This window comes from Ahaetulla prasina, chromosome 10, assembly GCF_028640845.1.
Source record: "Ahaetulla prasina isolate Xishuangbanna chromosome 10, ASM2864084v1, whole genome shotgun sequence".
Taxonomy (NCBI): Eukaryota; Metazoa; Chordata; class Lepidosauria; order Squamata; family Colubridae; genus Ahaetulla; species Ahaetulla prasina.
The window spans coordinates 13242314-13268363 of record NC_080548.1 but is presented as its reverse complement, the minus strand read 5'-3'; the positions used below and the strand labels follow the sequence as shown (position 1 = coordinate 13268363).

Below are 26050 nucleotides of genomic sequence, written 5' to 3'. Positions count from 1 at the left end.
TTATCTATGACAATTGTTTGTGTATTCTGTTGTGACAAAAGAAATTAAAAAGAAAAAGAAATGTGCTGCAGAAACAGTCCAATAAACCAGCCATAGAAAGGGCTTGTGGGAGACTGAAAGATTTCAAAGGAAGAAACCCAAACTGCTGTGACATGGAGTTCCGCAGACTGGTTGCCCATGCAGAAAAGGACGTAACGGCTTTCCCCCCCCATGATGCTGCAACAAAAAGCTACAAGTAAGTGTGGAGAGAACTGAGCTGATTCCATCACGAAAGAGTAAAATGTGAATGTAATCTATGAGGAAACAACATATACGTGGGTGTAACACGTAATTGCTGAAAGAATTTACGTACTTGCAGGAACTCTTGAGTATGAAAAAAACTTGTAGTCAATAATATAAATGGTTCTGCTCCAAGGAAGATGAACTGCATAATTTCTTGCAATGGATGTCTTTCATCTTGTGGGTTTTTCTCCTTTGCTACTGCTGCCATTGCCACTGGCTTTATTTTAGACTGCTTGAAGCCTTGTCAAGGAGGCTTTTTCAAGAGCCAAATAATTATTCCATATCATATTCTAGAGCAGGGGTCTCCAACCTTGGCAACTTTAAGACTTGTGGACTTTTGAAGTTGAAATCCACAAGTCTTAAAAGTGGCTAAGGTTGGAGACCCCTCAGTGGTGGGTTTCAAAATTTTTTACTTTTACGGGTTCTGTGAGTATGGCTTGGTGGGTGTGGCATGGCTTGGTGGGCATGGCTTGGTGGACGTGGCAGGGGAAGGATACTGTAAAATCTCCATTCTCTCCCCACTCCAGGGGAAGGTTACTGCAAAATCCCCATTTCCTTCCGATCAGCTGGGACTCGGGAGGCAGAGAATAGATGCGGATGGGGCCAGTCAGAATTTTTACTACTAGTTCTCCGAACTACTCAAAATTTCCGCTACCGGTTCTCCAGAACTGGTCAGAACCTGCTGAAACCCACCTCTGAGACCCCTGTTCTAGAGGCTAGTGAAAAGATGGGCAGAATCTGGAGGGTGGCCCTGAAATTGAAAAATGCACTTCAATTTAGTGATCATTTGCAGTTACAATGTTGATGAAACAGTAACCTTAGACCAATCTTCACATTTACACCTTTGCACGTCTGTAAAGCAAAGTAAAGCTAACGTAACGCTGTAAGCACAGTTGTGATTTTGGATAATGTCTTATTGGTTTAACAACCAATTTTCCAATCCTAATTGGTCACTAAACAATTACTACCTGTACCCAGAATTTATGCAAGTCCATAGTAAGTTATTTGTAATGATTGGCTCATACCACTTGCATATACACGTAGTCCTCAACGTACGGCCACAATTGAGCCCAAAATTTCTGTTCTTAAGTGAGACATTTCTCAAGTGAATTTTGCCCCATTTTACGCCTTGCTTGCCTCAGTTGTTAAGTGAATCACAGCCGTTGATACGTTAGTAGCCTGGTTGTTAAATGAATCTGGCTTCCCCATTGACTTCGCCTGTCAGAAAGTCACATGACCTTGGGACAATGCAGCCATCGTAAACATGAACTAGTTGCCAAACACCTGGATTTTGATCACATGATCAAAAGTCATAACTCTGAAAACCGGCCATAAGTCCCTTTTTTGCTGTGCTCTTATAATTTTGAACGGTCACTAAACGAACTGTTGTAAGTCGAGGATGTATAGGTTGCCAAAAGAAAGTTATCCATAGCTACTTGCTGAGTTCTCCTTGGTTTAGTACAGGGGTCGGCAATCTGTGGCTCTGGAGCCACATGTGGCTTTTTCATCCCTCTGCTGCGGCTCCCTGTTGCTCAAAATATGCATCACAACCGCCAATATGCGACACCCACCAGCATGGGATTTATTGAGCTTTTCGAACCCCGGTAGGCCAACTATGGATACATCCAAGAAAAGAAAATTTTCAAAAGTGGGACGCGATTTACCAGTATGCTTAATATCTGGTGAGAAATTGGCAAAAAACAAAAAGTCGAATGTTGCAAGACAGTAAACACTCAGCCTTTGCTGAAAAATATCGGGATGGAGATGACGGAGAAAAAGCCATTTCGGAACTGATGTGGAAGGTTGATCTGAAAACAAATCATTTCAAGAAGTGAATGAAGTCTGTAAATTCAACTCCATATGCTAGTTTTGTGGCCATTCACTAATTTCATAAATGCAACACACTATCGTTTTTTTTATACATAGCATAAAGGTAAAAAAAAACAACATGATATATGCAGTGTTATCTTCATTTTAGATGTCAAAAAGGTTTTGTGGCTCCCGGTGTTTTCTTTTCTGTGGGAAATGGGTCCAAATGGCTCTTTGAATGTTTAAGGTTGTTGACCCCTGGTTTAGTGAGAACTGCTTAAACGCACATCAATTTGGAACTGCAGAAAAAATAATTGCTACCAACCTGCCTTCCATTGAGGACCTATATACTGCACGAATCAAGAAGAGGGCCATGAAAATATTTACAGATCCCTCACATCCTGGACATAAACTATTTCAACTCCTACCATCAAAACAACGCTATAGAGCATTGCACACCAGAACAACTAGACACAAAAACATTTTTTTCCTAAAGGCCATCATTCTGCTAAACAAATAATTCCCTCAACACTGTCAAACTATTTACTAAATCTACACTACTATTAATCTTCTCACCGTTTCCATCACCAATCTCTTTCCACTTATGACTGTATGACTGAAACTTTTTGTTGCTATCATTAAGGGTTAATTGTACCCTATGACCATCATTTGTGTTGTAAATGTACCTTGATGAAGGTATTTTTTGCTTTTTCTTTTATGTACACTGAGAGCATCTGCACCAAGACAAATTCCTTGTGTGTCCAATCACATTTGGCCAATAAATTCTATTCTATTCTATTCTTTTGTTCCTGGGAGGAATTAGCCAGGGCCATGCAATTACAGTATAGTCCTGCTTGTCTCCTCCAAGTTCAAATAAGTGCACCTATGTCAGGCTCACGTATGAGGATATGTAAGTGTCTACTTCTGGGAGATGTTTTCAATAGTACACATTTTGGTAATGACTCTCATGATTGCAGACAATCAGCTTGCTCAATACTAATCAAGCATTTGTCAGCACAGGTCAGGCAGTCCCCTGGCCTGTCTGAGATAAGGGTTCCGTGCTTTGCTAATTCCTTCTAAGAACTCTTATCTCTTTCACAGCATTCTCCTTTCTTTCTTCTTTTTTTTTTCAGTGGAGACTCATGGAATGTTTGAACCGAAGCGACTGTATTAACGCTTGCCTGGTCCTTGTTTTGCTGTTGTTGTTTTTTAAGCCACGATGTCTTCCCAGTATCCGCCCAATCTCCGGATTCGTCTCCCTGCGCTCATTCTTCTTTTGGAAGCAGCTTTAATCCTTATATTTGGCTTCTTCGTTTCTTATGACCACAGTCAAAATCTTGCAAGAGACTACCCAGGTAAGGTTGGGTGTTTGCTGTTGGGGTTGAAGGCTGTTTTCGGTGGCATCAGAAGGTTATGTAAAGGCTGCTATCTCAGGGAAGTTCCTTCTCCGGAAAGCCTCTACCAGTTGTGCTGCCTCTTGCAACTCCTCAGCTGTGAGAAGTTCAACATTGTTAATTGGGTATAGCCCCAGTTGGGAGGAGAGGATACAGAATAGAGTAGAGTAGAGTAGAGTAGAGTAGAATAGAATTTTTATTGGCCAAGTGTGATTGGACACACAAGGAATTTGTGTTTGGGGCATATGTGTTCAGTGTACATAATGTATGTTCAGTGTACATAAAAAGACAAGATACATTCGTCAAGAATCATAAGGTACAACACTTAATGATAGTCATAAGGAACAAATAAGCAATCAAATCATACTAGGAAACTATCAATATAAATCATAAGGATGCAAGCAACAAAGCTACAGTCATGCAATCATAAGTGGGAGGAGATGGGTGATGGGAATGATGAGATGATTAATAGTAGTGCAGATTTGGTCAATAGTTTGACAATGTTGAGGGAATTATTTGTTTAGCAGAGTGATGGCATTCCGGAAGAAACTGTTCTTGTGTGTAGCTGTTTTGGTGTGCAGTGCTCTGTAGCGTCGTTTTGAGGGTAGGAGTTGAAACAGTTTATGTCCAAGATGTGAGGGGCCTGTAAATATTTTCACAGCCCTCTTTTTGACTCGTGCAGTATACAGGTCCTCAATGGAAGGCAGGTTGGATATATTAGGATAAAAATTGAAATAAGTTAAAAAAAAAGAATGAAAGGGAATGAACACGAATAAAAATGGAGAAATTAGAACTTGAGGGCGAAAGAAGATGTGACTTAATAAAATGAGCAAGGAAATATTAGGAAATGAATAAAAACTATGAAAAAAGAATATTTTGGCAAAAACTGTAACTAAGTAAAATATATTGGAATATATTGAATTGTATAAATATGATGTGGCCAATACTCTGTTCATAAATTATGTATGTGGGGGGAGACTAAAAAAATCAATAAAAACTTGTTCTAAAAAAAAAAGAGGAAGGCAGGTTGGTAGCCATGGTTTTTTTCACAGTTCTAATTATCCTCTGAAGTCTGTGTCTTTCTTGTTGGGTTGCAGAACCAAACCAGACACTTATAGAGGTGCAGATGACAGACTCATTAAACAGATGTAATACAAATCTTCATCTTTAGGTAAAATTGAAGGAGATGCATAGCTGAGTCCCTGAAGAGTCTTTGGCACAATCTACAGCAATCTACAGTCCAAATTTGAGGATAGCCTCTGCCCCCGCAAAACTTCAGATTTGTCCCTTCCCTGACCTGCCAAATTGCCATCAGATTCTACTTTTTAAAATGAAGTGTGAAATGAAATTACTTGCTATTTACTTGTATCTCACCTTTGTATGTTTTTATGAATATTTCAAAACAACAGACATATCTAATGCTCCTTCCTCCTCCTATTTTTCCCTCCAACAACAACCCTGTGAGGTGGGTTGGGCTGAGAGAGAAGAACTGGCCCAAAGGCACCCTGCTGGCTTTCATGCCTAAAGCTGTACTAGGACTCACAGTTTCCTGGTTTCTGGTTTGGTGCCTTCACCATCAGACCTAACTAGCATTAACTGAATTGTATTTACTTTAAATTAACTCTTTAACTAGTTTTGGTTCCTATTCCTTGTCCTGTCTGCTCAGTGGTGGGTTTCAATTTTTTTTACTAGTGGTTCTGTGGGCGTGGCTTGGTGGGTGTGGCATGGCTTGGTGGGCGTGGCAGGGGAAGGATACTGTAAAAAGTCAATTCCCACCCCAATCCAGGGGAAGGTTACTACATAATCCCTATTTCCTCCTGATCAGTTGGGACTCAGGAGGCAGAGAATAGATGGGGGCCAGTCAGAAGTGGTATTTACCAGTTCTCTGAACTACTCAAAATTTCCGCTCTTGGTTCTCCAGAACTGGTCAGAACCTGCTGAAACCCACTTCTGTGTCTGCTATTCAAAGTTGAATACAACCCTTGGCCTGAAAGGAGTTTATCTGGTTGCCTTCCAAAAACACCACACTACTAACCAGAGCATATAAAACATTTGCTAGACCAATTCTAGAATACAGCTCACCTGTTTGGAACCCTCACCACATCTCTGACATCAATACAATTGAATGTGTCCAGAAATATTTTACAAGAAGAGTTCTCCATTCCTCTGAAAACAACAAAATACCTTATCCCACCAGACTTGAAATCCTAGGCTTAGAAAACTTGGAACTCCGTCGCCTTTGACAAGACCTAAGTTTAACTCACAGAATCATCTATTGTAATGTCCTTCCTGTCAAAGACTACTTCAGCTTTAATTGCAATAATACAAGAGCAACCAATAGATTTAAACTTAATGTCAACCGCTTTAATCTAGATTGCAGAAAATATGACTTCTGTAACAGAATCATCAGTGCTTGGAATACTTTACCTGACTCTGTGGTCTCTTCCCATAATCCTAAAAGCTTTAACCAAAAACTTTCTACTATTGACCTCACCCCATTCCTAAGAGGACCATAAGGGGCGTGCATAAGCGCACAAACGTGCCTACCATTCCTGTCCTATTGTTTTTCTTTTCTTCTTCCTATATATATATATGCTTATACCTCCTAACATTTACTCATATATATGTTTATATACTATATAATCTTTTTGTATGATGATGTGACAAAATAAATAAATAAATAAATAAACAAACATGGTAGGGAATAGATCCAGAGTACAAGGTATCTCAGGGCAGGGGTGAACTCCAGCAGGTTCTGGAGAACCGGTAGCGGAAATTTTGAGGAGTCCGGAGAACCTGCAAATATCACCTCTGGCTGGCCGTAGAGTGGGGTGGGAATGGAGATTTTGCAGTATCCTTCCCCTGCCACGCCCACCAAGCCACGCCCACAGAGCCGGTAGGGAAAAATTTTGGATTTCACCCTTGACTCAGGGGTGTCCGTTGTGTGATTAAACATGTCACAATGATGCATAGCATTCTGGCACATCTTTTCCATTCAAAAGTCCCAGATACAACTCCTTCCCTATGACTGAGCTAAAGACACCGAAAGCCCGAGTCAAGATTAGGAAGGTTCTGATGTGACAAAATTAACTGTTGCTAAAGGAGAGGTAGTGGTTTTAATATCAGGTCATTTGAAAGAGGGAGCCAGTTACGTTGCTGAGCCATGCTCAGAAAAACTTGCTTTGTTCTAATAGAACTGTTTTAAAATACAGCAGCACAGAAAGGCCTGTGAGAAATAAATATATAAGGCAGTGGTGAAATCCAATTTTTTTTTACTACCGGTTCTGTGGGTGTGGCTTGGTGGGTGTGGCAGGGGAAGGATACTGCAAAATCTCCATTCCCACTCCACTCTGGGGCCAGCCAGAGGTGGTATTTGCCGGTTCTCCGAACTACTCAAAATTTCTACTGCCAGTTCTCTGACCTGGTCAAAATTTCTGCTACCAGTTCTCCAGAACCTGTCAGAACCTGCTGGATTTCACCCCTGATATAAGGGGTGTACTACCACTTGAATGAAATTACAGCTGGGCAGCAAATATCCCAATAATCATTAGATGGCAGCAAATCCTCTTAATGCTTTGCTGCCATCCAGGGGCTTTCTGTACCTTGCAGTCCAGACCTGGAACTAATTACAATAGTCTGGTGGCTCAACAGACTAATGCAGTCTGTTATTAACACAGCTGCTTGCAATTACTGCAAGTTCAAGTCCCACCAGGCCCAAGGTTGACTCAGCCTTCCATCCTTTATAAGGTAGGTAAAATGAGGACCCAGATTGTTGGGGGCAATAAAAGTTGACTTTGTATATAATATACAAATGGATGAGACTATTGCTTAACACAATGTAAGCTGTCCTGAGTCTTCGGAGAAGGGCGGGATATAAATTCAAATTTAAAAAAAAATGGTTTCAGACAACGATAGTACAAGTATCTATGGAGATTCTCAGTCATCCAGGTCATGGTTGTCCCGAAAGGTGCTTTTTTCAAGAAACAACTGGACTTTCTGGTTTTGTTTCGCTTCTCATCCAAAAAGCTTCTTTAGCTCTGAAGATCCTTTGATCCTCTGATCCTTTGGGATAGTACAGATAGCCCTCAACTTACCACAGTTTATTTAGAGACCATTCAAAGTTGCACTGAAAAAAGTGTCTTGTGACCATTTTTCACACTTAGGACCATTGCAGCATCCCCATGGTCATGCGATTTACATTCGGATGCTTGACAACTGGTTCGTATTTATGATGGTTGCGGCGTCCTGGGGGTCATGTGATCACCTTTGGTGAACTTCTGACAAGCAAAGTCAATGGGGACGCCAGATTCACTTAACAACGGCGTTACTAATTTAACAACTGCAGTGATTCACTTAATAAATGTGGCAAGGAAAGTGGTAAAATGGAGCAAAACTCACTGAACAACTTTCTCACTTAACAACATAAATTTTGGGCTCATTTATGGGCCATAAATTGAGGATTACATGCAATAGTAAATGTCTACAGAGATTCTCCATAGTAGTAGCAGCAGCAGCAGCAGCAGGATTTCTGGGGAAGACAGCTTCTAGAAAGGCTTATCTTCACTCTTTCCATAAAAGTCATACTTAGCAAAAGCCATTTGATAGATAGCTGTGATGTGGTTTGTCTGGTTTGAATAAAATTTCCCAGTCCTGGCAACTTCCAAACACCTGAATCTCTCCACACAGAATTACCCTTTCAACTCCTTCCTAAGAAGTTAGTTGTCAGATGGGCGGCTATATAATTTTTTTTAAATAAATAAAAGTTCAGGCCTCTGGAAGTTGCCGAAGTTAAGCAAACACTTAATGAAAGTTTTGAACTCTTCCCATTGCAGTTGGAGAACCATGTTTTATGGCTTAGCATTACATGCAAATTGGGCCACTGTGATCTGCATGAATCATGGCTATAGCCAGTGGTAGGATTCAAGTAATTTAACAACCGGTTCTCAGCCCTAATGATTTCTTCCAACAACCAGTTTGCCAAACTACTCAGAAAATTAACAACCGGTTCTCCTGAAGTGGTGCGAACTGGCTGGATCCCACCACTAGCTGTAGCACATTGTGGCTTATAGCACAGAGCCTTCTTTTTTGGAATGAAGAAAGGGGTATGGGAGTGAGTGATGTGTATGTTTTTATAAATGTGTGCATACATTAAAGGACAGAGAGAAGCATGTTCCTTGTCTTTCCTGAACATATACAGTATGTGCATAGGCAGGCCACTTCTACCCATTCCATGGGGTGCCTAGGATCCAAAGCTTCAAAATCCATGTCTCCCTTGGTTTAAGATCCAGTTGACAGAGAACACCAATCAGTGATTGGATTGATGCACCTCACTCTTAAGCCAGGGCTCTCCAACCTTGGCAACTTTTAAGACTTGTGGACTTCAACTCCCAGAGTTCCTCAGCCAGCTTTGCTTGTGGAGTTGAAGTCCACAAGTCTTAAAGTTGCCAAGGTTGGAGACCCCTGTTCTGAGCCACAGGTGAGGAATGATGGCCCCTTTATGACCTGTGAACCTCCCCTGTAAGCCATGATTTGTGAATAAACTGCTATGGCTCGGATTACGCAGCAAGCTGAGTTGAAGCCAAACAAATCATAGTACATAAAATTATCTACCACATGTCCTAACTGTCAATGACTACTTCAGCTTCAACCACAACAATACACGAGCACACAATAGATACAAACTCAAGTTAAACCACTCCAAACTCGATTGCAGAAAATACGACTTCAGCAACAGAGTGGTCAATGCCTGGAATGCAGTCCTGACTCTGTAGTTTCTTCCCCAAACCCCCAAAACTTTAACCTTAAACTGTCTACTGTTGTCCTCACCCCATTCCTAAGAGGTCTGTAAAGGGCGTGCATAAGTGCACCTGCGTGCCCACCATCCCTGTCCTAATATTCCTTTTTACTTACTGTTGTGGTCTGCCAGCAGCCTTCGGAGCTGGCAACAGAGTTGGACAGATGAGGCTGAGGAAGAGCATGGGCCAGTCCTGGAGGCTGGGGAAGGCCCTGGAGGCTGGGGATGAGGGCTCTGCGTCGGAGGCTGAGGTGGGGCCAGGGCCATTGGGGAATGAGGTGCGGACTCCAGAGCCTCCAGAGACTGAGGCAGAGGAACAGGAGGAGCCTGTTCCTAATGCACACATGAGAAGAGTTGCCAGAAGGCAAGAGCAGCTCAAGCAAAGAGGATGACTCAGGAGTAGGGCCAAGAGATGATTGGCCCCTCCCATAAGGCTTAAAGGACCAGCCACAATGTTTGGGCTCTTTGCCGGAAAATGTTGATAGCTTCGTCTTGTTATATTTATTTTGCATCTGTGTCTTTTGAACGTTTGCCAAGAAAGGCCTTTGGCTGTTTGCCTAATTGGACCAAGGTTGGTGATAGGACTGAGGAATTTGTGTTGGGAGGAATTTGCTTTAATTTAACTAGCTGAGAATGAAGTAATTCTCAGCTGTTCAAATAAAGTTTGTTTGTTTTTACACTGACTGAGTTTCCTACTACCTACTGGGGCCTGGATCACAACACTTACTCTTTTCATGTATCCAAATTATGTTTATACTTTTACCTGTGATCTTATATATAATTGACAAAATAAAATAAACTAAAAAAATCACAGGAAGACTCAATATGATGTGGCAATTACAGCTGGGTCTCTTGGATTGGGTGTGTGTGTTCCCCAGCTCTCCTTGACACAGGTGTTCTGTGTTCCCTACAGTATTTCAAGATGTCAACCTCATGGTGATTTTTGGGTTCGCCTATTTTCTGGCCTTCCTGCAGAGATACGGCTTCAGCAGCATCGGATTCAACCTTCTCCTCGCTGCCCTCGGAGTACAGTGGGCTGTGCTTCTCGACGGATTCCTCTTTCACTTCTCAGCCGGGAAAATCAGAATAAATCTGCAAAGGTAGAGGTCAATAGTTACAGAGCCTGGTTCTCTGCTAGGAATTCTGTCCACCTCATCTCATAGGGTTAAGGGAAAATGGGAGAAAGGAGCATTGGCTACATTCACTGCCTTGTAAGGTAAAGGTAAAGGTTCCCCTCGCACATATGTGCTCGTCGTTCCTGACTCTAGGGGGCAGTGCTCATCTCCGTTCCATAGCCGAAGAGCCAGCGCTGTCTCCGTGGTCATGTGGCCGGCATGACTAAACATCAAAGGCGCATGGAATGCTGTTACCTTCCCACCAAAGGTGGTCCCTATTTTTCTACTTGCATTTTTTATGTGCTTTCGAACTGCTAGGTTGGCAGAAGCTGGGACAAGTAATGGGAGCTCACCCTGTTAAGCGGCACTAGGGATTCGAACCACTGAACTCCGACCTTTTGATCAACAAGCTCAGCATCTTAGCCACTGAGCCACCGTGTCCTGCCTTGAGTTACCTATAAAAGCAGGATAAAAATCTAATTAAAAACAAAACCCAATGATCTCAGTGGGAACTTCCACATGCTGTTCTTTGCACTATTCTAGAATCAGGTCTGGAGAATACACCTTGTGTATTGCTTTCTGTGTTCTGCAGCTGAGCCAGTTAATTTACAATAGATGAGAATTCCGGCAGGTTTCCTGTTCATGATCATTGTCGACAGGGAATGGTAAAAAAGTTTTTTTAAAAAAGGTTAAAAAATGGCTGTAACAGTACAATCAAAGCTCCACCTGTTTGTTAATGTGTAACATACATAAAAAACCAGGCAGAGCTCCAATATCACAGTTGCAACCACTATCTTGATTTTTCCTTCTTTATATTTTGTAGATACTCCTGGCTTGGATGTCAAGAAAGATCAGTGTTATAAGAATGATGTGGTAGAATGCAGGGGTGGGTTGCTTTACTACCGGTTCGCATCATGCCTGCGCTCTTCTGTACATGCGCAAATCGCTTTTGATGACGCTCAGGTCAGTGGGCGGAGCCTCCTGCCGGGTTTACTAACGGTTCTATAGAACCGGTCTGAACCGGGAGGCAAGCCACCACTGCTAGAATATTAGTCCAGAATCGCAGGAGGGAAGGGCCCTTTCCTGGAGGGCAAAGAGACAGTGAATTTTATAATGTCTGGCAGGCAGGAAGAGGATGCAGGCAGACCGTCCCTAACAACCCACAGAGTTCATCTGATAGCTATGCAGATATCCGCATTTTTCGGACTATAAGGCCTACCGGAGTATAAGATGCACCTTAGTTTTTGGGGAGGAAAACAAGAAAAAAGCTGATTGGGGGTGGATCGGCCTCCCAGAACACCCTCAATCAGCTGTTCTCAGAAATGAACTTTAGCAACAGGTTCGTTGGTTATGAGCTCTGTGCCTTGCCTTTTTCCCAACCTCTGAAATGGAGGTTTCAGAGGCTTTTTTTCCAGCCTCTCAAACGGAGGTTTCAGAGGCTTTTTTTCTAGCCTCTCAAACGGAGGTTTCAGAGGCTTTTTTCCAGCCTCTCAAACCTCCATTTCAGAGGCTGAGTGGGGCTACATTCAGACTATAAGACACACCCAGATTTTCACCCCCTTTTTCAGGGTAAAAAGTATGTCTTATACTCCCAAGAATATGGTAGTTGCTTTAGGCCGGCAAGATTTCCATCAATAGGTGAACACAAGAAACTGCACAGAAGTAAGTAACTCCAGGTGTCATTCTTGCTTGCTTAACGGAAATCTTGCTAGGTGGAAGCAACTATCTGCATAACTATTAGATGTATTCTGTGAATTGCTAGGGAGAGTCTGTCTTTGCCTTCTTCTTGACGGCCAGCTATTCCAAGATCCACTGGTCTCTTTGCCCTCCTGGGACTCTGGATTACATTCCATCACAGATAGTGAATGTAACCATGATCAAGGATTGAATCTGAAATGCTTAATGCAGATATAGAACGGAGGATGGTGTTGGAGAGAACTTGATTTGATGTCATGTCTTTGGTTTCTTGCAAGCCATTTGCTGTCCTCAATAGCTCGAGTAAGGAAAGAGATTTGCTCTGATTCATCTCCCAGCAAAGGTGTTTGTGGGGGATTAAAAAAAAAATCCTAGATGGTGGCCACAATCATGCAATCAAACCCTGCTGCCTGTCATCATCTTGACTTTTTTTTGAAGCTCCCCTCTTCCTCCCATGTGGTCATCGATTGGAAAGGTTGGCAGTTCGGCAGTTCAAATCCCTAGTATAGGTCTCCTGCGTGAGCAGGGGGTTGGACTACATGACCTCCAAGGTCTCTTCCAACTCTGTTGCTATTACTAGTTACTGAAGGCAAAGGAGCCAGTCAGTCTATACTAGGGGTCTCCAACCTTGGCAGCTTTAAGCCTGGTGGACTTCAACTCCCAGAATTCCTCAGCCAGCTGGGGAATTCTGGGAGTTGAAGTCCACCAGGCTTAAAGCTGCCAAGATTGGAGACCCCTGGTCTAGAGAATAATCTTGGGAAATTAATTGCATCTGACTCTTAGTAAATTTGATCTTGACAAATACAGTGCTAAGCTTGAGTATCTTCTATAAAAGTATCTGGCAAGGGTATTTTTAAAGCGTAACGAGCAGTATTCAAGTTAACACGCCAATGTATTCACAGCAAACATGGAATTTAATTGTAGCTATTAAAGTTATCGTGTATACATATAAAGGTAAAAGTTTCCCTCGCACATATGTGCTAGTCGTTCCCAACTCTAGCGGGCGGTGCTCATCTCCGTTTCAAAGCCGAAGAGCCAGCGCTGTCCAAAGACGTCTCCGTGGTCATGTGGTTGGCATGACTAAATGCCAAAGGCGCACGGAACACTGTTCCCTTCCCACCAAAGGTGGTCCCTATTTTTCTGCTTGCATTTTTTACGTGCTTTTGAACTGCTAGGTTGGCAGAAGCTGGGACAAGGAACGGGAGCTCACCCCATTATGCGGCATTAGGGATTCAAACCGCTGAACTGCCGATCTTTCGATCGACAAGCTCAGCCTCTTAGCCACTGAGCCACCGCATCCCTCTTTTAACACTCTATACACATATAGAGAAATGCTAACTTCAGTTAATGTTTTATATTGAGCAAACACCTTGTTGAATTTTTGTTTGAAAACATTACATCACAGACCGAGCCAATCTGCATTCTCCCCCGTGTTTCACTGAGTCACATTTCTAAAATAAACACAATATTTCCAAATTTGGGGAAAGCTGTAGCAGCGGCAACAAGGCTAGGTGGGATCTTACATAACAGCAGGATGAGTGTGGCCTCCAGTTTACAGTATTTCTGTAGGAACGTCTAAACCAGGGGTCTCCAACCTTGGCAACTTTAAGACTTGTGGACTTCAACTCTCAGAGTTCATCAGCCAGCTTTGCTCCGAGTTGAAGTCCACAAGTCTTAAAGTTGCCAAGGTTGGAGACCCTGGTCTAAACAACCTACTTGTTCTGAATATAAGCCCCCCTCAGACAAGTGGGACTTCTGTTGAGTTTAAAATTGCAGCGGGATTAGCAGGAAGAGATAGAAGGCTTCAGCATTTAATCGTTGTCAGCTGGAGATTTCAACTTGCAGAATCCTGATAGGTAAAAATCAGTATTTAGCAACCTCTTACCTTCTATTCCTTCTCAAACTGTCCATTTTCTTCAGTTATCAGCTCTGAAGAGAGTCAGCACAATGTGTTTAAAGACATGTGCATTAACTATAAATATATTTCAAACTTCCTGTAGAAGCGCACATTTTAAGAGGGGTTAAAGAAACAAAACAAAATGAGGGCTAGAGAGACAAAATAGATTTATGGATGAATACAAATCAAGGAAACCTGTAGGAATACAGACCAGTTGAAAAGCTGACCGCCTAGGGTTCGAGAGCCTAGAACGCTGCGTGATGAGGTGAGCGCCAATTACTTGCCCCAGCTCTTGTATACCTAGTAGTTTGACAGCATACACATGCAAGTAGGTAAATAGGTACCACTTTGGTGGGAAAGTCACAGCGTTCCATGCGCCTCAGCGTACAGTCATGCTGGCCACATGACCCTGGAAATGTTTTTCGACAATGTTGGCTCCCTTAGTTAAGAAACAGAGATGAGTGCTGCCCTCTAGAATCGGACACGCCTGGACAGGGAAAATCTTTACCTTTACTTTATCAATCAAGGACACCCAGAGAAGCTGGTTGGACTTTTTGGGATTAATTGAGATGTTAGAGGTATCCAGTTTGGGGGGAGAAACAGGAGGTAGAAAGGGGACGGTTAGAAAAGGATAATAACCAGGGGTGAAGTCCATCAAGTTCTGACAGGTTCTGGAGAACTGGTAGCAGAAATTCTGAGTAGTTCGGAGAACTGGCAAATACCACCTCTGGCTGGTCCCAGAGTGGGATGGGAATGGAGATTTTGCAGTATCCTTCCCCTGGAGTGGGGTGGGAACGGGGATTTTGCAGTATCCTTCCCCTGCCACACCTACCAAGCCACACCACACCCACCAAGCCAACACTCCTCCCAAAACCGGTAGTAAAAAAAAATGGATTTCACCCCTGATTTTGCAATCTCCTTCCCCTGCCACGCCCACCAAGCCATGCCCACAGAACCGGTAGGGAAAAATTTTTGAATTTCACCCCTGATAATAGCCACCACCACATGATTGAAGCCTACTCTCTTTTACATCCGTAACCCTTCTTTTATGCCTATGGGTTTCAGTTGCATGGCTGTAGCCCCCATCTTGATTTTGTGACCCCCCACTCCCTGTGGGCATCCCTGGGAGGAATCCCACCGTCAACTGCCACCGTGAGTTCCTGTGCATCTAACTGCCCCTCTGCCAAGGCCATCCCTGTTTTTCCATACACCCCCCCCTCCAAAGGATGGCTTCCTTCCAAACCGTTGAACACAAGAGGCGCTAGGTCTGATTAAATATTAGCTTTGCACAGATGCCCATTCTATTTATGATTTCAAAATTAATGACCCTGTCTCCCTTTTAATTATGCAGTCCATCTTCTTCCCTGACAGATGGCGCTTCTGTCCCCATGCAGCAGTGGTGAAATTTGTTACTACCGGTTCTGTGGGCGTGGCTTGGTGGGAGGGGGTAATGTGACTGGGTGGGTGTGGCCAACTTTTTTTTTTAACTTTTAAAAGCATTTTTTCTACCACTTCTTCGGCTGAAGAGGTTGTAAAAAATGCTTTTAATAGGCTCCTCTGACGATCCCAGCTGAATTGTCTGTTCGTCAGAGGCTTTTCGTTTCTTTTAAAAGCATTTTTTTTGCCTTTAAAAGAAAAAAAAAGCCTCTGATGATCAGGCAACTCAGCTGGGATCGTCAGAGGAGCCGAAGAGGTTGTAAAAAAATGCTTTTAAAAGCCATCGCTACTGGATCGGGTGATCCGGTCCGAACCAAGAGCATTTCACCCCTGCTATGCACACTCATGCATTTGCCCCAGAAGGTGTGGGTGAGCGGATTAATGTATGTGCACATCACCGTGAAGGCATCTGCTACTATTTGCATCTCACCAGTAGCATAAACCTCTTTTTGACGCCTTTTTTTAAAAAAATGAGTCAAATTCCTCTCTGTTCAAAACAATACCCACAATGCATATAAATTGTTCTTTTTTTTAAACTCCTTTTAATGATCTCGTCTTAGGCATCATAAGACAAAATGAGCTCTTTCACGGTCAAGAACCAAATGTAAGATCTGGAATGAGGTGAGGGCTGCTTGTGGATTGGAGCAATGATGGCAGAGGGTGTTACATACTTATGCCAAGCCATTTTTAACATTTCCCCCCTAGCATTGCGGGAACAATATTCCTCCAGATACAAAATTCTTTTTTACATCCGGCTTAGCAGTGTTTGCAAACTTTTGTTGTTGTTCTTTCAATTAAGTAGTCGTTTTTGGAAAAAAAAGTGTTCTGATTGATCAGGGACACTGTGACATTCGTTACACCAATGTAGGGATTTATTGATTTCTTGTAGTTACAGGACTATCATGGGTTTGCAATGTATGTAAGAGTTGTGTTATTAGGGCTCTTAATTCTGTAAATATACATCTAAGGAAATGTGTTAGCTTAAGGCAACGTTTCTCAATCTGGGCACCTTTAAACTGTGTGGACGTCAACTCCCAGAATTCCCGTGGCTGGAGAATTCTGGGAGCTGAAGTCCACGCAGGTTAAAGTTGCCCAGGTTGAGAAACATTGTCTTAAAAGCACTCACCATGCACACTCATTGAGTGAGACTCTAGAAAGAGTGCAGAGAAGAGCAACAAAGATGATTAGGGGACTGGAGTCTAAAACACATGAAGAACGGTTGCAGGAACTGGGTATGTCTAGTTGAATGAAAAGAAGGACTAGGGGAGACATGATAGCAGTGTTCCAATATCTCAGGGGTTGCCACAAAAGAAGAGGGAGTCAAGCTATTCTCCAAAGCACCTGAAGGCAGGACAAGAAGCAATGGGTGGAAACTGGTCAAAGAAAGAAGCAACTTAGAACTAAGGAGACATTTCCTGACAGTTAGAACAATTACTCAGTGGAACAACTTGCCTGCAGAAGTGAATGCTCCAACACCGGAAATTTTTAAGAAGATGTTGGATAACCATCTGTCTGAAATGGTATAGGGTTTTCTGCCTAAGCAGGGGGTTGGGCTAGAACAGGGGTCTCCAATCTTGGCAATTTTAAGACTTGTGGAGTTCAACTCCTAGAGTTCCTCAGCCAGCTTTTCTGCTGACTGAGGAATTCTGGGAGTTGAAGTCCACAAGTCTTAAAGTTGCTAAGGTTGGAGACCCCTGGACTAGAAGACCTCCAAGGTCCCGTCCAACTCTGTTATTCTATTCTATTCTATTCTATTCTATTCTATTCTATTCTATTCTATTCTATTCTATTCTATTCTATTCTATTCTATTCCATTCCATTCATTGAGAAAACCGCCATAGGGAAAGCAGAAAACTCTCTAGATCTGATTGGAAAAGAATCTCATCATCTCATAACATCCTGTTGGTTTTTTTTGTCTCTCTCTCTCTCTTCTCACCAGCATTTTAACTGCCATTATGAGCATCACCACAGTGTTGATTTCAACAGGCGCAATACTTGGCAAAGCCAATCTCATGCAGTTGATCTGGATGGCTGTGATGGAAGTGACCGTCTTCACCGTCAACAGATGGATGGCTGTGAATCTTTTGCAGGTACAAAGCTGTCCCTTTGACAGAATCAGAGGTGGGTTTCAGCAAGTTCTAACCAGTTCTGGAGAACCGGTAGTAAAAATTCTGACTGGCCCCATCCCCATCTCTTCTCTGCCTCCCGAGTCCCAGCTGATCGGGAAGAAATGGGGATTTTGCAGTAACCTTCCCCTGCCACCAAGCAATGCCACGCCCACCAAGCCACACCCACAAAACTGGTAGTAAAAAATTTTGAAACCCACCACTGGGCAGAATGCATTTAAATCAGTGGCCAAGTTCAGGGGTCTCCAGCCTTAGCAACTTTTAAGACTTGTGGACTTCAACTCCCAGAATTCTCTGGCTGAGGAACTCTGGGAATTGAAATCCACAAGTCTTAAAGTTGCCAAGGTTGGAGACCCCTGGACTACTTCACACTTCACACTACTTTATAACATATAACATAAGTGACTGGTCAGGTTAATCTATCATGTGGGCAACTTGATTTTGACTTTGCGTACAGTGTGAACAGGATACAGGTAGTCCTCAACTTACGACCACAATTGAGCCCAAAATTTATAAGGGAGACATTTGTTAAGTGACTTTTGCCCCATTTTACAACTTCTCTCACCACATGTGTTTAAGTGAATCACTGCAAGTTTTAAATTGGTAACCTGGTTGTTAAATGAATCTGGATTCCCCATTGACTTTGTTTGTCAGAAGGTTGCAAAAGGGGATCACATGACTCCGGGACACTATAACCGTCATAAACCTGAGTCGGTTGTCAAGCATCTGAATGTAAATCACGTGACCATGGGGAGGCTGCAATGGTCATAAGTGTGAAAAATGGTCGTAAGTCGCTTTTTTCAGTGCCATTGTAACGTCAAACGGTCACTAAATGAACTGTCATAAGTCGAGGGCTACCTGTATTGTAATTTGTAAGCTGTGAGCTACAGTTTATAATCAGAGAGCAGGAATAGTGGAATTGCAGTTTAAATGCCTTTATCTTTCAACACTTGCATATTTTTGGAAAGGGCAGAAGGAAGGCATATCCTGGACGTGGAAGGGATTGCTTGGCTGGCTAGCTGGAGCTTTCACACTCTCACCTTTTATTATAGATATGGAAGATTTTCAGTTTCTTTTTTTGTGTGTGTTTTCCCCCTCCCCAAAAAATCAAAGTTATAAGCGCAGGGATCTTGTACTAATAAGAAAAAAATTCTCTTGGTGTGATTTAGCATGTTGTAGGAGCCAGCCAGGGTGGACTACAAACCGTAATTGATGACTTAGTGTTGTCTTTGTTCAACTCAGCAGCTTTAAGTCCTGTGGACTTCAACTCCCAGAATTCCTCAGCCAGCAAAGCAACTTTAAGACTTGTGGACTTCAACTCCCAGAATTCCTCAGCCAGCTTTGCCTCAGCGATTGGGCAAAGCTGTCTGAGGAATTCTGGGAGTTGAAGTCCACAAGTCTTAAACTGGCCAAGATTGGAGACCCCCTGCACAACAGGATACACCAATGTTTTTGTAATCTAATCACGTTTATAGGGGTGTGGACTTCAACTCCCAGAATTCCCCAGTCAGTCATTGGATGGACGCCGTTGGATTCTGGAGTTGAAGTCCAGAGGGCTAAAAGGTGCTGAGGTTCAAAAATAGTGTAGCAGAGAATTAATTTAAAATACCCAGGGGAGCAATTCCAAAAAAAGAAAGATTATTTATTTATTTATTATTTATTTCGTCAAGCATGTATTTTATGAGAGATACCAGTGTAAACATAATTATAAATACATGTAAAGAAAACATTATGACAGGGACGGTAGGTACACTGGTGCGCTTATGCACGCCCCTTACAGACCTCTTAGGGACAGGGTGAGGTCTACAGTAGCCAGTCTAAGGTTATAATTTTGGGGATTTGGGGAAGAAATCACAGAGTCAGGTAGTGCATTGACAACTCTGTTACTGAAGTCGTATTTTCTGCAATCAAGTTTGGAGCGGTTTACCTTGAGTTTGTATCTATTGTGTGCTCTTGTATTGTTTTGGTTGAAGCTGAAGTAGTCATTGACAGTAGGACACTGTAGCATGTTCTATGCTTAGGTCAAACTGAAGACGGCGAAGTTCTAAGTTGTCTAAGCCCAAAATTTCGAGTCTGGTGGCATCAGGTATTTTGTTGCGAGCGGAGGAATGGAGGACTCTTCTCGTGAAATATCTCTGGATTCATTCAATTATATTAATGTCCGATATGCAGTGCGGGTTCCAGACAGCTGAGCTGTATTAATCACCCCCTTCAGAGGTTTTCCTCCCTTATATTCAATCACTGCAGGCTGACACGTAGAAACCACCTTCCATCTTGACTACCTAAGAAATGGCGACTGCTTTTGCTTTTCCACAGATCCAGAGCCACGTCAGCGTGATGCACGCCCACTTATTTGGGGCCTACTTCGGCTTAATGGTCTCCTGGATGCTCTACCACTCCTCGCTGAGTCAGAAAGTCGAGAAGGAAAGATCCAGGCCCATCTCGGATATGTTTGCTGTGCTGGGTAAGCAGTCTGCTTCAGGCAAGAGAAAAGGTCAAATGGAATCCTTCCTGGGGCCGAAACTGAATGCATGCCCGGCGTTGGCCAGCTGCATGACATCCAGCGTAGGACATATTGCTCAGCGGTTGACATTTGACTTTTGTCTCTTATTTCAGCATGACTCTGGCAATTTAGCTGTTAATGCGGAGAGGTGTATTGATAGTAATGGTGACTCAGTTCCTGGCTTTTATGGAGGACATTAGATCTCTTCCATTCTGGATTCAGGCCCGTTTTTCAGAATGGAGATTGCCCTGGCGCTTGGAGCCTGAACAGCTGGGGTGTCAAACTCAATTTCATTGAGGACCACATCAGGGCTGTGGTTGACCTCGGTGGGGGGGGCAGTGGGCAGATGGTGACTGGCTGGGTGGGTGTGGCCAACTGGGTGGGTGTGGCCAGCTTGACGCCAGTCCCCAAACTGCTGGCATGTTTCCTCTTCGCGTTGGGTAGACCGGGCTGAAGCCAAGCTGGCCCGATCTTTCCTCTTCGCATTGGGTAGACCAGGATGGCCCCATGGGCCGGATCCAGTAGTGGGATTCAATTTTTTTTACTACCAGTTCTGTGGGTACGGCTTGGCGGGCGTGGCTTGGTGGGCGTGGCAGGGAAAGGATACTGTAAAATTTCCATTCCCACCCCACTCCAGGGGAAGGATACTGTAAAATCCCCATTTCCACCCAATCAGCTGGGACTTGGGAGGCAGAGAATAGATGGGGTCAGGGCCACTCAGAGGTGGTACTTGCCAGTTCTCCCAACTACTCAAAATTTCTTCTACTGGTTCTCCAGAACTGGTCAGAACCTGCTGAATACCACCTCTGGCCGGATCTGACCACATCGCAGGCCGAATCTGGCCCGCGGGCCTTGAGTTTGACACCCCTGCTCAAGAGGCTGTTTGTAGAAACCCAGGTGTTTGCAAAAGACTAAGGACAAGTGTACAAGTAGCTGCTCCAGCTGTTCATCTGCCTCACTGATGTCCAAAGGCAGCTGACAACTGTCAGACGGCCTTGGCCCCCTCTCTGCCTCCGACGCAGAGCCCTCATCAGAGCCTTCCCCAGACTCCATGACTGGCCCCTGTTCCTCCCCAACCTCCTCACTGTCCGAATCTGCTGCCAGCTCTGCTGGCTGCTGGCGAGATACAACAGATTTGGGTTGCTGAATCTAAACCTGCTTGTTATTTCTGACCCTGGTTCCTATGGCCATGGAAAACAGTTGGCCATCAGTTGGGTCTCTTTGGACAGTTTTCTGGGGGTGATTGTTTCCCGATGGCAGTTGACGTCGTAATGAGGGCGACGACAGCGGGGATGACTCTCTACTTTCACATAACCGTCGAATCATCTGGCCCTTTCTCCATCACTTGGGCCGTTGTCTACCTCTTTTGTCGTCGAGGATTCTTTCAGCCGATTTCTGTCCCGTGTATTACACCATCTTCTTGAACAACTTGACCGACCAGGACTGCTTTTCCACCATTTCTCGTGATTTCAATGACATGACATATTTGTGGACGCAACCCTTTGGTTTACCAGATTATTGTTATGCGAACATTTACAGCGGCCGACCTTCTTGCCCTGCGAGATTCCCTCTCATGGGTTTGGCCTCCACATTATCGAGGGCCCATCTTGAGGATGGGTTTTGGACCCCCGAGAGGTGGCATGCCAAAAATAGGAGACTCAGGAGATTTTTAATTAACTGTTTTAATCGGTTTTTTAAGGGGAGTTTTAATGGGAATTTTAAGGGGAGGGTGGGAACTGACGGGTTCGGGTTGGGAGGGTAGGGGTGGATGGGTGGGGGAAACCCGTCAGGGAGGGGGCTAGGTCCACCATGTGTTCGCGGCGGTAACTTAATAGGTCCTGGGGTTATGGCGAGGGTGTCGTTCCAGTTTGTCAGGGTCGAGCTATTACTACGGTAAGTGGGAGAGGCAGATATGATGGAAGGGGGGGCCACATCAGGTTTCGGGGGCTCGCCCTCGCTGTTTACGAGCGATTGCGTGCTCCGCCCCCCCAGAAATTCCCGTGACCCGAGTGGCCAGGGTAATCGGGACCTGGGCCTCCGGCTGATGCTATGTAATGCCCGGTCCGTGGTTAATAAAGCCCCTGATTTCAGATCTTATTCAGGAAGGGACCATGGACGTTATGGGCATTACGGAGCCCTGGCTGGCCACGGAAGGGGGGGTTCCCCTAGTGGAGATGTGCCCACAAGGTTCCCGAGCATTCCATCACCCGAAGGCCCAGGGTAGGGGTGGAGGGGTGGCGGTTATCATTAAGGAGAGTCTTGAGCTGAGGGAAACCACTGTGCCTCAGATAGCTGGGTGTGAATCCTCTTCGTGAAGTGGGGTCGTAGAACTCAGGTGGGCTTGTTGATCACGTACCTGGCTCCTTGCTGCGTGACTACAGCCCTGCCTGAGCTGTTGGAGTTGCTGGCGGGTTGGCAGTTGAAACCCCAGACTGTTGGTCATGGGGATTTCAATTTGCCATCAGCCGCGTAGCATCCTCGGCAGCTCAGGAGTTCATGGCTTCCATGACGGCCATGGACCTGATTCAGTTAATTGACGGCCCTACTCACGTCGGGGGAGGCACCCTAGACTTGATTTTTATCTCTGGCCAGTCTAATGATCTGGTTTTAAATGATTTAGTTGTCGAACCTTTGTCATGGTCAGATCATTTCCTCCTTCGCCTAGACTTTCTGACCGTTACCCACCACCGCAGGGAGACGGAACCAATGCGTTGGTTCTGTCCCAGGCACCTGATGGACCCGGAGAGGTTCCTGACGGAGCTTGGGCCGTTTCCCGAGCACCTGGCCCACGACTCGACTGAAGAACTAGTTGCGGCCTGGGAACAGCTGGAGCTTTGGACCGTGTCGTGCCTTTGCGGCCACTGACCCAGCATTGGTCTCAACCAGCTCCTTGGTTTTCCGAGGAGCTGAGGGAGATGAAGCGCCGGAGAAGACGCCTAGAGAGTGTCTGGAGATCCAGCCGTTCTGAGGCTGATCGGATACTAGTTAGGTCCTATAGTAGGACCTACCTAGTGGCAATGAGGGTTGCGAAGCGTTCCTACGTTTCCTCCCTCATTGCGTCGGCAGATAACCACCCGGCCGCCCTGTTTCGGGTAACCCGCTCGCTCCTTCAACAGGAGGGGCGGGAGGACCCCCTACAAGGGCGTGCCGAGGAGTTTAACGGTTATCTATACAACAAAATCGACGGATTGGATCAAAATTGGGTAGATCCAGGCGAGGGTTCCGAGACCCGTCTTGTTGAGGTGGTTTGGGATGACTTTGATCCTGTGACTCCCGAGGATATGGACAGGTTGCTGGGTAGGCTGAACGCCACCACATGTTTACTGGATCCGTGCCCCTCCTGGTTAGTACTGGCTACTCAGGAGGTGACACGAGGCTGGCTCCAGGGGATTACAAATGCTTCTTTGCAGGAAGGGGTCTTTCCCGCTGCCTTGAAAGAGGCGGTGGTGAGACCCCTCCTCAAGAAGCCTTCCCTGGACCCAGCTGTTTTAGGGAACTACCGGCCAGTCTCCAATCTTCGCTTCACGGCGAAGGTTGTAGAGAGTGTGGTGGCATGTCAGCTACCCCAGTACCTGGATGAAGCTGTCTATCTAGACCCGTTCCAGTCCGGCTTCCGGCCCGGATACAGTACGGAGACAGCTTTGGTCGCACTGGTGGATGATCTCTGGAGGGCCAGGGATAGGGGTTACTCCTCTGCCCTGGTCCTATTAGACCTCTCAGCGGCTTTTGATACCATCGACCATGGTATCCTGCTGCGCCGGTTGGAGGGGTTGGGAGTGGGAGGCACCGTTTATCGGTGGTTCTCCTCCTACCTCTCTGACCGGACGCAGACGGTGTTGACGGGGGGGGCAGAGATCGATTCCAAGGTGCCTCATGTGTGGGGTGCCGCAGGGGTCGATTCTCTCACCCCTCCTGTTCAAAACCTATATGAAGCCGCTGGGTGAGATCACCAGTGGCTTTGGGGTGAGATATCAACTGTACGCTGATGACACCCAGCTGTACTTTTCCACCCCGGGCCACCCCAGTGAAGCTGTCAAAGTGCTGTCCCGGTGTTTGGAAGCCGTACGGGTCTGGATGGGGAGGAACAGGCTCAAACTTAATCCCTCCAAGACGGAGTGGCTGTGGATGCCAGCACCTCGGTACAGTCAGCTGCAGATGCGGCTGTCTGTCGGGGGTGAATCATTGGCTCTGATGGAGAAGGTACGCAACTTGGGCGTGCTCCTGGATGGTCGGTTGTCCTTTGAAGACCATTTGGCAACCGTCTCCAGGAGAGCATTTTATCAGGTTCGCCTGATCCGCCTTCCTGGACCGGGATGCCTTATGCACAGTCACTCATGCTCTCGTTACCTCTCGCCTGGACTACTGCAATGCTCTCTACATGGGGCTCCCCTTGAAGAGCACCCGGAGACTTCAGCTAGTTCAGAACGCGGCTGCGCGGGTTATCGAGGGAGCGTCTCGGAGCTCCCACATAACACCTATCCTGCGCAGACTGCACTGGCTACCTGTTGTTTTCCGGGTGCGCTTCAAGGTATTGGTTACCACCTTTAAAGCGCTCCATGGCTTAGGACCGGGCTATCTACGGGACCGCCTACTGCCGGCTTCTATCTCCCATCGTCCGGTACGCTCCCACAGAGAGGGACTCCTCAGGGTGCCGTCAGCCAAACAGTGTCGACTGGCGGCCCCCAGGGGGAGGGCCTTCTCTGTGGGAGCTCCGACCCTGTGGAACGAACTTCCCCTCAGACTTCGACAATTACCTGACCTTAGGACCTTTCGCCGCGAACTTAAAACGTATTTATTTCGTATGGCTGGACTAGCCTGATTTTTATTTTTATTGGATGGGTTTTTAAAATTTTGTTATTTTACGGGGGAGTACGTTTTTTAACATTTTTGGGCATTTGAATTAGTTTTTTAGGTGGGATGTGTGAGTGAATGGTATTGTTATTAGGATTATTACAGATATAACCAGGGCTGCGGTTCCTCCAAGCTTGTTGGGGATTGACCGTAGGATCCCATAGGCAAATAGTAATTAATAGTTTAATTACTGTGTGTATTTATATTTTATCTGCCTGTTCACCGCCCTGAGTCCTTCGGGAGAAGGGCGGTATACAAATTAAATTATTATTATTATTATTATTATTATTATTATTATTATTATTATTATTATTATTATTATTATTATTATTATTATTATTATTATTATTATATCTTCTTTGCAGCTTCTCTTTTTAAGTACCTGAACATGGTTATCACACCTTCAAACAATCGTCTTTTCTCCAGGCTGAACGTCTCATATTCCTTCAGTCGATCCTCTTCCATTGCTCTTCTAGGGATTCTCCCTTCCAATAACGCAGAAGGCAGAGCAGTCCGTCTGGCAGATGAACAAGCTTCCCGGTGAAGCAGCCACACACACACTATTGATTAGATAATTTAACAAGTGTAAAAGAACTTCTGAACTGGCCTAGCATCGGTTATTTCTACAAATCGTTACTAAATCCATCAAGGATATCTGCAGGGCATGGGCAGAAAAGTTAAAACAACTAACCACAACAGTGCTATCCAAGTTCTGCCTGTTTTTATGGACGTGGTATATGCGCAGAAGGTCCTTTTCTTGTTTGGTGTGGTAATTTGTGCATTCAGTTTTTATTTGGTTGTATATATTTCTGTAGCGGATTTTGAAATTTGCAACATAGCCTTTTTTGTTCCTTCTCCAGAGGGATTTTTTTTTTTATTGAAGCTTTTTTATTGATATGGGTAGTTTGCTTTTCCTGATCATGGTAGTCATTTGTGGTACATATAGTTTAATGACTCTATTGATCTCAAGTAGGAAGACTCTATAGTGGTCTTCGGTGGTTATGCAGGTTGCAAATAGATTTTGCCAGTCCAGAAATGAAAGATCGTTGTTTATAAGGTCGTAATTGGCTTTTTTGAAGTTGTAGTTGGGAATACTATTGTTATGACGATTTAAGTATGGACGTATATTGAGATGAAAATCGATCAT

General features: G+C 44.7%; 1 protein-coding gene across 2 annotated transcripts in view; it reads left to right on the top strand.

Annotated features, from left to right (window-relative positions):
- LOC131204853 (RH-like protein) overlaps positions 1–26050 on the top strand; it is a 41787-nt gene that overhangs the window by 1231 nt on the left and 14506 nt on the right. For both annotated transcript variants that reach the window (XM_058196476.1, XM_058196475.1), the window contains exons 2-6: positions 42–235; positions 3225–3446; positions 10193–10379; positions 17363–17513; positions 19866–20013. In XM_058196476.1, the coding sequence (XP_058052459.1) occupies positions 3311–3446; positions 10193–10379; positions 17363–17513; positions 19866–20013 (622 nt within the window). In that variant the 5' untranslated portion in view covers positions 42–235; positions 3225–3310. The remainder of the gene's footprint in view (positions 1–41; positions 236–3224; positions 3447–10192; positions 10380–17362; positions 17514–19865; positions 20014–26050) is intronic.